Here is a 13,126-nt window from a genome sequence, read left to right as displayed (position 1 = left end):
TGGATGTGTTCTTATTTTAAATAACAGTATATCTGTGAGAGGAATCCTTGTGTGGCTCTGGATCAGCACTGGACTGCTAACCACAGGTTGGTGGTTCAAAACCACCAGCTGCCCCTTGAAAATCCTATTCAGGGTCTCTATGAGTCAGAACTGACTTGATGGCACTTAACAATAACAATGACAACAGTATCTATGAGATGAGCCCATGTTGGTGTGTGTATTGGTAATTCCTTTTTTTATAGCTGTGAATTATTCCAGTATGGTTTGTACCACAATCTTGTTTATCCATCCTTTTGTTAGACATTGGGATTTGACTTATAAATAAAGTTGCTAGGAATATTATTGCCTTTTGGTGGCAAGATGCCTTCATTTCTCTTGGAAATACACCCACAAAATGCTGGTTCATAAGGTAGATGTTTGTGTAGTTCCCACAGATATTGTTGAAGATTTTTTCTAAGTGGTTGAATCAAGTTTTAATCTTATTGACACCTTTCAACGTTTTCAGTCTAAGGACTTATGTCTCTTCCATTTCTGGGGAATCCCCTGTGGTTAGTTGTTTAGAATGAGTCATTCCTTCCAAAAATAATTATAAAGGCTTCTCCTGTTCAAGGTATGCAGGAAACCAGCGATGAGCATGAGAATAAGACATTCTAGTGACAGGAAGGGGCAATAAAGAAGCAAATAGATGCATGCTATAAGGACTTCTGGTGTGGCGCTGTGGGTTAATGCTCTGGACTGCAAAGTCGGTTTGGACTGTAAGGTTGGCAGTTCAAGTTCACCAGCTGCTCCTTGGACCTATATGGGTCGCTATGGGTCAGAACCAACTTGATAGCACTTAACAACAATAATAATTTCGTTCAGATAGTGATAACCATAATTACATATAATTAAGTTATAATAGTAATGCTAGCAAGAGATGGCTTCTAAGATGAAATTAAGGCAGGGATGAATGTAGCTTCTTATTCTGTTTTCTCTATGAATCTCATTACACCGCAGTTAAGATTCAGAACCTGTTCTTCATGTCTCTTTGGTGATGCTTCATTTTAATAGAGACTTTTATTGTGTTTTCCTTTTTAATAAGCAATGTTCTGCTTTCTTTAAAAATTTTTTATGGATGAAATAGTTTTTCCTATCTCTTGGGAGATACCATTCTCATTCCTAAATCCAGTCCAACTCTATCCAGTAGCTGTTTTCTCAGGTGTTGACTTTGGAGTTGGCTGTTCTTGCATGGAGCTGATCCATGGCCTCCATGGGTCATGCGCCATGACTCTGCCAATTTCAGGGAGGCTGGGAGGGGCAGGCTGGAATGCATTCAGGCCTGTTTTCTGCAAATGTGAGGCTGAAGAAGGCTTTCTGCCAAGGCGGCAGCCTCCGCTGCTAAGATTTCTGGGTGAGGGTGCTCCCTGCTCCTTCCAGGTATCTGCAGACACTGAGCATGATAACCCAAGGAACCCAATCAGAGCTCCTACAAGAGCCAGCAGCCCCATCCCCCACAGCCCAGGCTGCTGTCCAGTCCAGGGGAAATGGGCATCTGGAGATGCAGAGAATTCAGGTGTAGCTAGACATGTTGGGGTCCCTCTGTTTCTAGCCCACAAAAGTCCCTGTTTTCCAGTGCTGTGAAGGATGTAATTTAAAATGACTAGACACACACATTTAAAATTCACTTTTTTTGTTTTTTAAACATTTTTGGAGTTACAGAAATACTGCAAAAATAGTACAGCCAGATCCCTTATACCCTACACCCAGATTCCCTAATTACATCTTACGATGCAATCGGTATGTTGGTTACAATGTATCTCAGTTTTATCTACGTTTAGCTTCTGTCCCAGGAACCTATTCAGGACACCATGTTCCAAACAAATATCAGGGTATTTCAAAAAGTTCATAGAAAAATGGGATTGGAAGATAAAGGAATTATTCCACAAATGTTTTGAAGCTCTTTTGTACTTTTTTCTCCCTTCTATTTCAAGGACGTGGAGCAGGATGAAGGAGCCCTGATGGTACAGTGGTTAAGCACTTGGCTGCAAACACTCGGCAGCTTGAAGCCAACAGCTGTTCTGAAGAAGAAAGATGTAACAGTCTGTTCCCATAAGGATTTATAGCCTTGACAACCCTCTGGCAGTTCTATACTGTCCTCCGTGGTCACTGTGAACTGGAGTGGACTTGATGGCAGTGGGGTGGGAGCAGGATGAGGGGCCACAGCATGGACTCACACCAAGTTGTCATAGTGAAATTGAGTTTATTTTCTGTGGTCCAAGCAGACCTCAGGGACTTGGGAGTCCAACATCTTCAACCTCTGTCCGACTCCCTGTCTCCCTCCAGTGTGTCCTTGTCTCTTCTGTGAAATGAGGGCCTGGAGTTAGTTCCATCTGGGTGCTGTGTCCTGGGTGCTGTTCTGGAGCCGAGGGAACTACCAGGCTTGGTGGTGTCCCAGGTGTCAAGGCTGGGTGGGACCCGGATAGGTGTTTTAGCAGGGAAGACCTCACCAAGCTTAACAGGGAGGCAAGTATTCCCGTGTGGAGGACTCTTCTAGTCAAAGGTCAGAGGCTGGCCTTCCTCAGCTCTGGGACTCGATCTCCCCATCTGTGAGGGCCCTTCTACCTGGAAAGAGCCCAGGTCACCGTGCTGTCTCTGGAGGGGTGCGTCAGGACGGGTGATCCCATTGGGAGTTGCCAGGGGGTGGGGCGATGGCCCCATGCTGGGCTCTGAAAGATTTCCTGTTGGGTGAGGAGCCTGCCCACTTTGTAATGGCTGAGTCAGGGGCAGGAAGTGGTCCTATCCCCAGGCTAGGGCCAAGGCTGCCTGTGGCCCTGGGTTGAGGGAGTGGTTCAAAGGCTTCCAGGGTCCTGAGGAGAGCTCCCCAGGACCTAGCCAGCCCACTGCTTTCCTGATGCTGTTTTGAGCTGCTATTCAGGCAGTTTGGAGCTCCCAGGGGCATCCAAGTCTCCACTGGAGGGAGAGGAATTGTTGAGAAGGTGGAGACGAGTGGAAGAACTCTCCATATAGAGGATGTCAGACTTCTTTCTAGCCTCCACAGTCCTGGTTCCTCTTCTCTATCTGGTGAACTCTTACTCATCCTTCAAAGCCCAATGCAAAACTCCTCTCCCTGGTTGCACAGAACCAACCTGTATCATGGTCTACCTCAACCTGAATCATGCTAGGTGACTTCCGTGTCCATGTCCCCATCCAGCGGGGCGGCGGGATGGGACTCAGTGGCAGATGTGGTTGTCACAGACTCGTCTTACCTGTCCTTTGCGTTACAGAGGAAAAATGGACAAGGGAAGGGGTGTACCTGCACGTTGTCTTTCCTGAGCCCCTTCTCTTTACCGACACTGACTCATCCTTGTAAGCTCCATTCTCCCAAGAGGGAGTGATTGTCGCCGGCAGGTCGGTCCGAGACGCTGGACCTCGAGCGGTCTGCAGGCGGCAGCAGGGGCTCAGCGTAAATGTGGTTTCGACTCTGGCAGGTGGATCGCGGCCGAAGCAGCCCCCTGCGCTCTCCCACCCGAGGCTGCCAAGAGGCGACTCCGCCCGCCGAGCCCCGCCCATTCCGTGGGCACCCCGGCCCCGCCCCGCCCCCTGCCCCGGCCCCGCCCCCGCCTCCTGAACTTGACTCGCGAGGCGGAGCACAGGCAGGTGGATTGTCACCGACTCGCCTTGGCCGCAGCCCAGCCATGGGCAACTGTGCGGGCCGCAACGACTTCGAATGGGTCTACACCGACCAGCCGCACACACAGCGGCGCAAGGAGATGCTGGGTGAGCGCGGGGGGCGGGTGCCGGGTCAGCAGGGTAGGAGCGAGCCCGAACCAGGGTCGCCAGATGCTGGGTGAACCAGGGATGGGGCGTGGGCGCTGGGGTCACTGGGGTTGGGGCGAGTCTGGGCGCGATACTGAGTGAGCGCGGGATAAGGAACCAAGGACCATTCGGGGCGATCCTGGCATGGGGTGCGAGTGCTAGGGTACAGCAGAATCGGGGAGAGCCCGGCACTCCCGACATAGGTGAGCCGGGAGAGGGGCTCTGTGGACCATCATGATTAGGACAAGCCCGTGCCGGCGGGCAAGCCCACTCCCTTTGCACGCAGGGTCTGCCTGGGTCCAGCCCGAGTCCTAGTAGCCCGGTGTGACACTCCCCTCGTGCCCGCGAACTTGGGGATGCCACCGCGCAGGGACAACCCCAGGGCATCCGGTCCGTGTGCAGCACCAGCTCCCAGGTACCTGCTGTGGGCGAGGGTCCTGCTCCAGGCGCAGGGCAGGCTGCAAGACTGCAAAATCCATCCCCAATGGAGGAGTTCCCGGCTCAATAGACGCCAAGAAGGAAGCGAAGGTGGAATTACAGGATTCCCCTTTTTGTATTTTCTTAAGCAAGATTGTATTTAGGAATCCAGTGCGTTCTGTCGTATATCGTATTAATCAGTTCATGGTGACCACCTTCCCTGTAATTTAATGCCCGTGTGGTTCCCATGCCATACGATTCACCCTGACTCCTCGTCACCTGTCTCACCCATGGTGATGGATCTGTGCGGTGGAGTCGGCTCTGACTCTTAGCAGGCTCCTGGGTGCTACAGGGCTCCCACATTTACTAGAGGAACAACTTTCATTAAACAGGCCCCCAAGTCTCCTCAGCAGCATTGGCTGCTTGGGGCTTGCTCCCAGCGTAAGATTTTCATTCCTTTGCTGACACATTTGGGGTTTCTCCATTCTAGCCAACACTTGGGGGCCGCAAACCTTTTTGCCTGGAGTCTGGTAGCAATACTGTTTCATTGTTGGTGTAATTTACATTTATTTGATGGTTGGCTTTCATACTTTAGTTAGTTGGTTCTGTTTCATTATTTCTTTTATCTTGATCCTTTGCCTGTTACTGTGTTAGATTTTAAACTCTTAGCTGTTTTATATGCTGCAGATAGATCCCTCGGTTATAATTTACTTTTGCTGTCACAGTGGTTTTTGTTTGTTTTCCAAGTCATTGTTGTTGTTGTTGTTATGTGCCGTGGAGTCGGTTCCGACTCATAGCGACCCTGTACAGGGTTTCCGAGGCTGTAAATCTTTACGGGAGCAGAAAGCCTCATCTTTCTCCCGCGGAAACGCTGGTAGTTTCGAACTGATGACCTTGCGGCTCGCAGCCCGATTCGTAACCACTACGCTACCAGAGCTCCTTATTGGCCTTTTTTTTCACTTTGGTGTTTTCCTACCCCACACTGAATCTATGGTAATATTGACCTGACTTCATTTAAATCTTTCAAACACAGAATACATTTCATGGTGTATGCTGCAGTAAGTAGATGAAGTTAGGGGTCTGAGGCTGGAAATCCCTGGGTAGGTTTGTGACTTTCTGGGTTTCTCCTAAAAGACGAAGGGTGTTCTTGTTAGGCACCATCCAGTTGGTTCCCATGTACAACAGGACGAGACACTTCCCGGTTCTGTGCCAACCTCACAGTTACTGCAATGTCTGAGCCCATTGTTGCAGACACTGAGTCAATCTGTCTCGTTGAGGTCTTCCTCTTTTTTGCTGACCCTCTACTTTGCCGAGCATGATGCCATTTTCCAGGGACTGATCCCTCCTGATGATATGTCCGAAGTCTGAGATGTTTTCCAAAGAGGTGGGCCACAACCCAGCACTGAGGTCTCATGGGTGTTTGCATTCCTGTGAACTTTTTTTGGGGGGGTCCACCTCCTACTGACCACATGAGAAGGTCAGGTCCAAGGCAGGGCTGAGGCTGGAGTCAGGGAGGAAGAGGGCTCACTGCCCCCGGCCCCAGATAGAGAGGGCTGGAAGAGACACTGGTCTCCAAGGAACTTATGGTTCACAGAGCAGGAACCTGCACCTACCCTAAGCCACCTTGAGGGGTCCAGACCCTCTGAGCAGCAGCCTCACTGTCCCAATCTGAAAAATGGGCACAGCCATTCCTGGTTGGCAGAGAAAGTATGAGGTTGACTGAGATCTCAGATGGAAAGGTGCTCAGTACAAGGAAAAGGCTCTGTCTCTAAAGAGGAATGCCTGGGACCTTGGAGTCCATCCAGGTTGGGAGGACTTGGTGATGTGGAGGGAAGTGTCTTGTTGAGGGTCAGGGACCAGGCAGTGCACGCTCCCCACAGCTGACCCTCTGAGAATGGTGCACAGACCCCAGATCCCCTCTCCACCCTGGAATGGGGCTCTCACTTCCTCTGGGGCATCTGTGAAAGATCTTCCCTCCTGGGCCTCCTCCCTCCCTCCCTGCTTGGCTCACAGCCACCTCCTGCAGGAAGCCCACCTGGCTGTCCCTCTAGGCCGGGCTGGGTAAGGACCTTTCTCTGGGCTTCCCTCTGTGCTCAAGCCCACCAGGCTGTGTCTCTAAGTGGTGGGCTACAAAAGTCTAGAGCTTGTCTGTGGGGCCCTTTCCCTGGCCAGAACTCCCCAGCATATTAGTTATATGACCCTGGGTAATTCCCCAGGCAGATGAGGTGATGGAGGTGTGGACAAGTTCAATGTTGTTAGTAAATACTTCCGTATAAATGAGGTCACGGCCTTAGCCTGGTTCCAGGTCCAGGTGGTGTTGAGTCAGCTCCCATATATGGAGACCCCATGTGTGTCAGAGCAAACGTGTTTCATAAGGTTTTCACTGCCTGTGTGTTCTGAATTAGGGTGTCAGGGATTTCTTTCAAGGTATCTATGAGTAGACTCGGAGTCCTGGTGTGGCACTGTGGGTTAATGCACCAGACTGCAAAGCTGTTTGAACTGCGAGGTCGGCAGTTCAAGCTCACCAACTGCTCCTCGGAAACCCTAGACAGGGTCACTATGGGTTGGAGCTGACTCGATGGCACTTAACAACAACAACAACAATGGGTAGACTGAAACCTCAACTTTTCAGTCAGCAGCATGGTACACCATCCACTCAGGGCTCAAAAAACGTCGCTGTGAGTATCTTGATCTTGTTTCAAAGTCAGGCAGACCAGGCTCCTGAGGACAAGATTGTCTCTTCAATTCCGCTTTCCTGACACCTGTGCTGTCCCTGGCCCAAAGACATCCCCGTCTGCATCTCTTTGAGAAGAGGCACAGAGTGGGGGCCCAGGCTCACACAGCCTGGGGGCCCCAGTGCTGATACTTGCTGGAGCCAAAATGTGCTTTGGCCCCACCCAGGTGGCTGTTCACTCATGCCAAACTCCTGGGGCCCATTGGATCGTTCTGAAGATCCTAATCTCTGAGCCAGAACCCAGGAAGCATGTGCAGAGCTACTTCCAGGTGCACTTCAGGAGGGGCCAAAGTCCACAGCCAGTTCTGGCTCGGGTGGGGCAGGTTCCAAGGTGCATGGGGTCCTAGGAAAACAGGGTCCCTCTTCAGTCCCTAGGGCCCACATCTCTCAGTCCTGAAAGGATAAAAACAGCCTCATCAAAGACTAAGGCAGGTGTGGTCATGGGAGCTCAATGCAGGTTTTGCATTTGACTTCCCAAGACAGAAAGCTTTGTAATTTTTTTTTGTGTGTTTTTTTAAATTATGAGAGCGGGACACGTACATGCTGAGAATATTCAAATAATCAAAGAAAAACAAAAGCAGGAAATCAGGCGGCGAGGCTCTGGGTTGGATTGTTTGCTTAGGAAAGGCCTGGCTGGCAGAACCACGGGAGCTTCAGGGGGAATCTGTGGGTACTCCTTGTCACCTAGTCGTAGACAGGGTGGTCCGGGCACTCACCTTTGCCCCTACTACAGTCTGCATGTTAGCTTCATCTTGTTTCCACCATGACGGTCACAGACAGTTGTAGGCTTGTGTTGACCCAGCTCTGAGATCAAAGAAGAAAGAGAGGTGTCCCCCTGCCCTCCTGCCATGGGAAAGACTCTGAATGGCCTACTGGGAGCACAGGTGGACCTCGGGAACATTGTGGGTTTGGTACCAGAACACCGTAATACAGCAAACATTGTACTAGTGAGTCACATGAAGTTTTGGGCTCCCCAATGCCTGGAAAACTTAAACTGACATTAGCTTTCAAAATGTGGACTATGCATATTGTGATAACAACGAATATCTGACACAAAGCACACATGCTGTTGGGAATGGTATCAGTCCACTTACCCAAGGAGGCAGGATTGCCACAAACTTTCCATTTGTAAAAAAACAAAAACAAAAGCATTGTGCAAAATACAATTAAGTACCTGTAATGGAACTGTAATGGAGGCAGCAGTCAGGAAATCAAACGAAGTATTGCATTAGGCAAATCTGCTGCACAAGACCCTTTTAAAGTGTTGAAAAGCAAAGATGTCAGTTTGAGGATTAAGGTGCACCTGACCCAAGCCATGGTATTTTCAATAACGTCATATGCATGTGAAAGCTGGACAGTGAATAAGGAAGATCGTAGAAGAATTGATGCTTTCGAATTATGGTGTTGGAGGAAAATATTGAAAGTGCCATGGGCTGCCAAAAGAACCAGTAGATCTATTTTGGAAGAAGTGCAGCCATGGTGCTCCTTGGAGGCCCAGATGGCCAAACTTCGTCTCTCATACTTTGGACATATTGTTAGGAGGGACCAGTCACTGAAGAAAGATATCATGTTTGGTAAGGTGGAGGGTCAGAGAAAAAGAGGAAGACCCCCCAACGAGATGGGTTGGTCAGGTGGCAGCATCGATGGACTCAAGCGTGGCAACAATAGTGAGGTTGGCCCAGGATCGGGCAGTGTTTTGTTCTGCTGTGCATATGGTCGCTATGGGTTGGTACTGACTTGATGACACCTAACAACAACAACAACACCTGTAATGGAACTGTCCCTTGAGTCTCTTCATCTCTGACCAAAGCTATGACTGGCCTCTCTTGGAATTTAGCTCCTTCTTGGTGGTACAAGAGGCTTGTGATAGGTAGCTAAAGGTGGATGGCTCAAACTCACGCATGGGGACTGAGGAAGAAAGATCTGGTGATCTGTTTTACCTTAGAATAAGCAACCATCTGAGACCAAAGGGCAACACTTTTCCAAGGACAAAGTTCAGAAGGATGGGGAAAGAAGGAAGACTGGTAACAAAAAACACAGGGAGGAGGTGGGATAAATGATTGTAGGGCTGATCAATGACATGGGACAACATGTGTCTGAATTGCCGAATGGAACACTGATCTGCTCCAGAAACCTTCACCCAATTCACACTCAAAAAGCCAAAAGAAAAGAAGAAAAATATTACAACCAAAAATGTCCTCTGGAACAGTTCCGTTCTGTCACACATGGGGGTCATCCTGCATTGGAATTGACTTGGAATCCTTTTTTTTTTTGCTTGGTGCAAGCCGTTCATATGCTTGACTGTTAACCAAAACTTTGGAGGTTTGAATCTATTCAGGAGTGTCTCAGAAGAAATGCTTGGAGATCTACTTTAGAAAAACCAGCCTCTGGAGCACAGCTGGACTGGATCACAGGGTCACCATGAGTGGATCGACTCCTGTCAGCTATTTTGTTTTGTTTACTCCTGGAGCTTTGATGGGTATACCCCACCATATCACATGGTCCCAGCAGAGAATAGTCACTCTCCAATCTTGGGTTAGGAGGGGTGGACAGGTGCCTGATGCCAAGTCAAAAATAGGAGATCTTATCACATCCTCCCTGGCTCAGGTTCCCCATGCACCTCCATTACTAAAATCCAGTTCCCACCCTGGCTACTGGGAGTCCTTGGTCTTTTGTCCTTTTGTATCCCCTTCCAGCCACTTGGGGAATGTACTCTATCTTCCCATTTTTCAGCTCATGGGTTTTGCAAATGCTGCTCTGTCTTCTCAAATTATTGCCCCCTACTCTTCACCAGGGACTCTTGGTATGGTAATGTAGGATCAGCACTGCATTGCAAACCACAAGGTCGGCAGTTCAAACCCACCAGCTGCTCCTCAGAAACCCTACACAGGGTCGCTGTGAGTCCGAACGGATGTGACAGCATTTACCAGTGATCACAACTCTTAACCAAGGAAGGAGCTCTGGCAACGTAGTGGTTACGAATTGGGCTGCGAACCTTAAAGTACCAGCCACTCTGTGGTAGAAAGATGAGGCTTTCTGCTCCCTCAAAGATTTTATAGCCTTGGAAACCTACTCGAGGGCACAAAACAACAACACTCCTCACCTATTGAACTCCTATGATAGTGATATGCCGTGGAGTCAGTTCCAACCCCTAGTGACCCTGTATAGGTTTCCAAGGCTGTAAATCTTTACAGGAGCAGAAAGCCTCATCTTTCTCCTGCAGAGCAGTTGGTAGTTTCAAACCGCTGACTTTAAGGTTAGCAGCCCAACCCATAACTACCAGTTCATGAGTATTTCATAACTACACTAATGCTTCTCTCCGTTTCAACTTACATGCCCTTTCCTCAGAAACACTGTCTATTAGCACTTGTCACTCACCCATGCTTCCTCTGGGGCATCTGCAAAAGCTCTTCCCTCCTGGGCTTCCTCCCTCCCTGCTCCAACAGACTCACTCTAGTCTACTTGGGCTTGGCTCACAGCCCCCTCCTGCAGGAAGCCCTCTAGGCCAGGCTGGGTGAGGACCTTTCTCTGGGCTTCCCTCTGTGCTCAAGCCTACCAGGCTGTTTCTCTAAGGGGTGGTCTACAGAAGTCTAGAGCTTGCCTGTGGGGCCCTCTCCCTGGCCAGAACCCCCCCCCCCCCCCCAGCATATTAGTTATATGACCCTGGGTAATTCCCTAGGCAGACGAGGAGATGCAGGTGTGGACAAGTTCAATGTTGTTAGTAAATACTTCCCTAGGCAGTTGTGCAAATGAAACAAGGTCATGGACTTAGTCTAGTTTCAGTTCCATCATGGCTGGCTTCAAGCTCCTATGTGAGTCACTGAGCTTGAAGTTGGTGATACAAAGCGTATCATTGGTAGTTGGGGCAGGTGTGAGGGGATCCCACACCCCACCATGCTTTCTTAAGTTTGTTTTTGTTTTTGTTTTCAGTTGCCATCAAGTTGATCCCCCACTTATATGATTCCTTCTTTTATTCTTCCCAGGATGCCAGACACTTTCACCCCAAAGCATTTGTACTAACCCGCTACCATCTGTACTTCTGAATTGATTTGTCCTATCCAACTTCCCCACCCAACTCTGAGCTTCCTGAGGGTGGGGGCCCAGTGCCTGGCACACGGCAGCTCCAGCTGAGTGGACCGATCAGGGTCAGTCACCTTCACAAAGCGTCTGCCACCTCCTGTTAAATATTGCCACACATGTTGCCAGGGAGCCAGGGACTGGTCAGTCCCACTGCAATCTGAAGGCCTAATCTTTGCCAATGTGATAGACTGAAAACGTCCATGTTCATGAGTATTTCTAACATGATGTGTGAAGTGAGCTACTCTTTTCTTTCCTTTACCATCCTCCTTCTTTTGCGGCATGTCTACTCCTGTCTTAGGCTTGCTTTTCAATTGGAGTGTTTATCTTTCTTGATTTGTAAGGGTTTTTAAAGTGTATTTCTTTTAGTAAGCCTCTGTTTGCCACACGTAACACACATCTTGCCCAGTTTGTCCATTGCCTTTTGACTTTGAGTGTCTGTGTTGGTTGTCTGCACCAGGCACCTGTCCACCGCTCGGTGGTTCTTGTCTCCATACCTGAAGAGAACCACTGTCCCCTGCCAGCCTCTTGTTCCCCTCTCATGTCCCAGGTGCAGTTGAGAGCCCATGTGTTCTCTTGTCTCTGTTTTCCCTGCCTCTATATTAATGTGTGTGCCATTTCTTCCACCTGGAATTCTTTTACCCCTTGTCTTTTAATCTCAAAACAACAACAAAAAAAACCCCAGTGTGGTGAAAATACACGTAACAAAGCATTCACCATCTCAACGCTGATGGCTGTCTTCAAATTGTGGCACTATTTGTGCTATTCTTTTCCAAACCATTCCATTGTCACTAACATCATTTGCTATTATCCTTTTTGTCTCTATTGGTTCTGTTGTGACATCATCCATGGGGTTTCTTATCCGTGTTATTTGTGTCTTCTCTCTCTTTTCTTTTGTTAGGTTTGCCAGTGGTCTGTCAATTTTATTAATCCTTACAAAGAATCAGCTTCCTGTCCAGTTGATTCTTTCTATAGTTCTTCTGTTTTCTATCTCATTTATTTCTTTTCTGATCTTTCATATTTCCTTTCTTTTGTTGACTGTACTTTGCTGGTCTGTTTCTAGTTGTTGGAGATGTTGTGTTAATGTGTTAATTTTGGTTCTTTCTTCTTTTTGGATGTGAGCATTTATTGCAATAAATTTCTTTTAGCACTGCTTTTGCCATGTCCCAAAGAATTTGGTATGTTGTATTTTCATTCTCATTTGTTTCTAGGAACTTTGTGTATTCACATTTTATTTCTTCTACTACCCAGTCGCTTTTCAGCAGGGTGTTATTCAGTTTCCATGTATTTGACTTTGTTTCCTTGGTCTTCCTATTGTTGATCTCTAATTTGATAGGATTGTGGTCTGAGAAAATGCTTTGTAGTGTTTTTTTTTCTTTACTAAACTTTAATAAACCTAACAGACTCAAGAAAATCATATGAACAGGTTTAATGGAATGGAATGTAAATCTTAAAAAATAAATAAAACACACTGCAGCGACCAGGATAATAGTACCATTATAATCATTAAATAAGAAAAGTTTCCAACAACAATTTAAAAATACAACATGTAATGTTACATATTTTTAAATACTTAATTTTGTAATCAATCAAAAATATGACTTCAGTAGAAGCTTTATATACCCATGGAAAAAATCAGGTTGGAAGTATATTTCAGGATTTGCTAATTCTCTGTTAAATAGATAACCCATTATAGATGCTCAGTGGTGTGTGGGGATTATGTAAACATTTATTTATATATTTAAGCTATTTGCTTTCACTCTTGTCACATTTTATGGTAATTTTTATTTCTGTTTTTTTAACCAGGTATTATTATAAAATACAGCCAGTATTATAAAAAAAGAGTACATTTAGTTCTACTATTTAACGTATCCGATATAACATAATTAGATTTAAGAAGTGACATACCCCTAAATAGTAATAGTGTTTCTTTGAAACAGAAATACTAAATTTCTCAATGTGACAAGAAACAGTATTCAATGTATTTTTTAATGAGTAAAGGAATTGCTGGATCATAAGGTATTTCTATTTTCAACCTTCTGAGGAAACGCCATATTGCTTTCCAGAGAGGTTGGACCATTTTGCAATTCCACCAGCAATGCA

The 13,126-nt window shown here is 47.3% G+C and overlaps 1 protein-coding gene across 1 annotated transcript in view; it reads left to right on the top strand.

The window, feature by feature from the left end:
- Nucleotides 1-3,672: 3,672 nt before the first annotated feature.
- DEGS2 (delta(4)-desaturase, sphingolipid 2) overlaps nucleotides 3,673-13,126 on the top strand; it is a 34,969-nt gene continuing 25,515 nt past the window's right edge. The window contains exon 1 of the mRNA XM_006839523.1: nucleotides 3,673-3,756. Coding sequence (XP_006839586.1) covers nucleotides 3,675-3,756 — 82 coding nt within the window. The 5' untranslated portion in view covers nucleotides 3,673-3,674. The remainder of the gene's footprint in view (nucleotides 3,757-13,126) is intronic.

The sequence above is a fragment of the Chrysochloris asiatica genome, unplaced genomic scaffold (genome assembly GCF_000296735.1).
Source record: "Chrysochloris asiatica unplaced genomic scaffold, ChrAsi1.0 scaffold00025, whole genome shotgun sequence".
In the NCBI taxonomy this organism is placed as follows: Eukaryota; Metazoa; Chordata; class Mammalia; order Afrosoricida; family Chrysochloridae; genus Chrysochloris; species Chrysochloris asiatica.
This window is presented reverse-complemented; position numbering and strand designations above follow the sequence as displayed.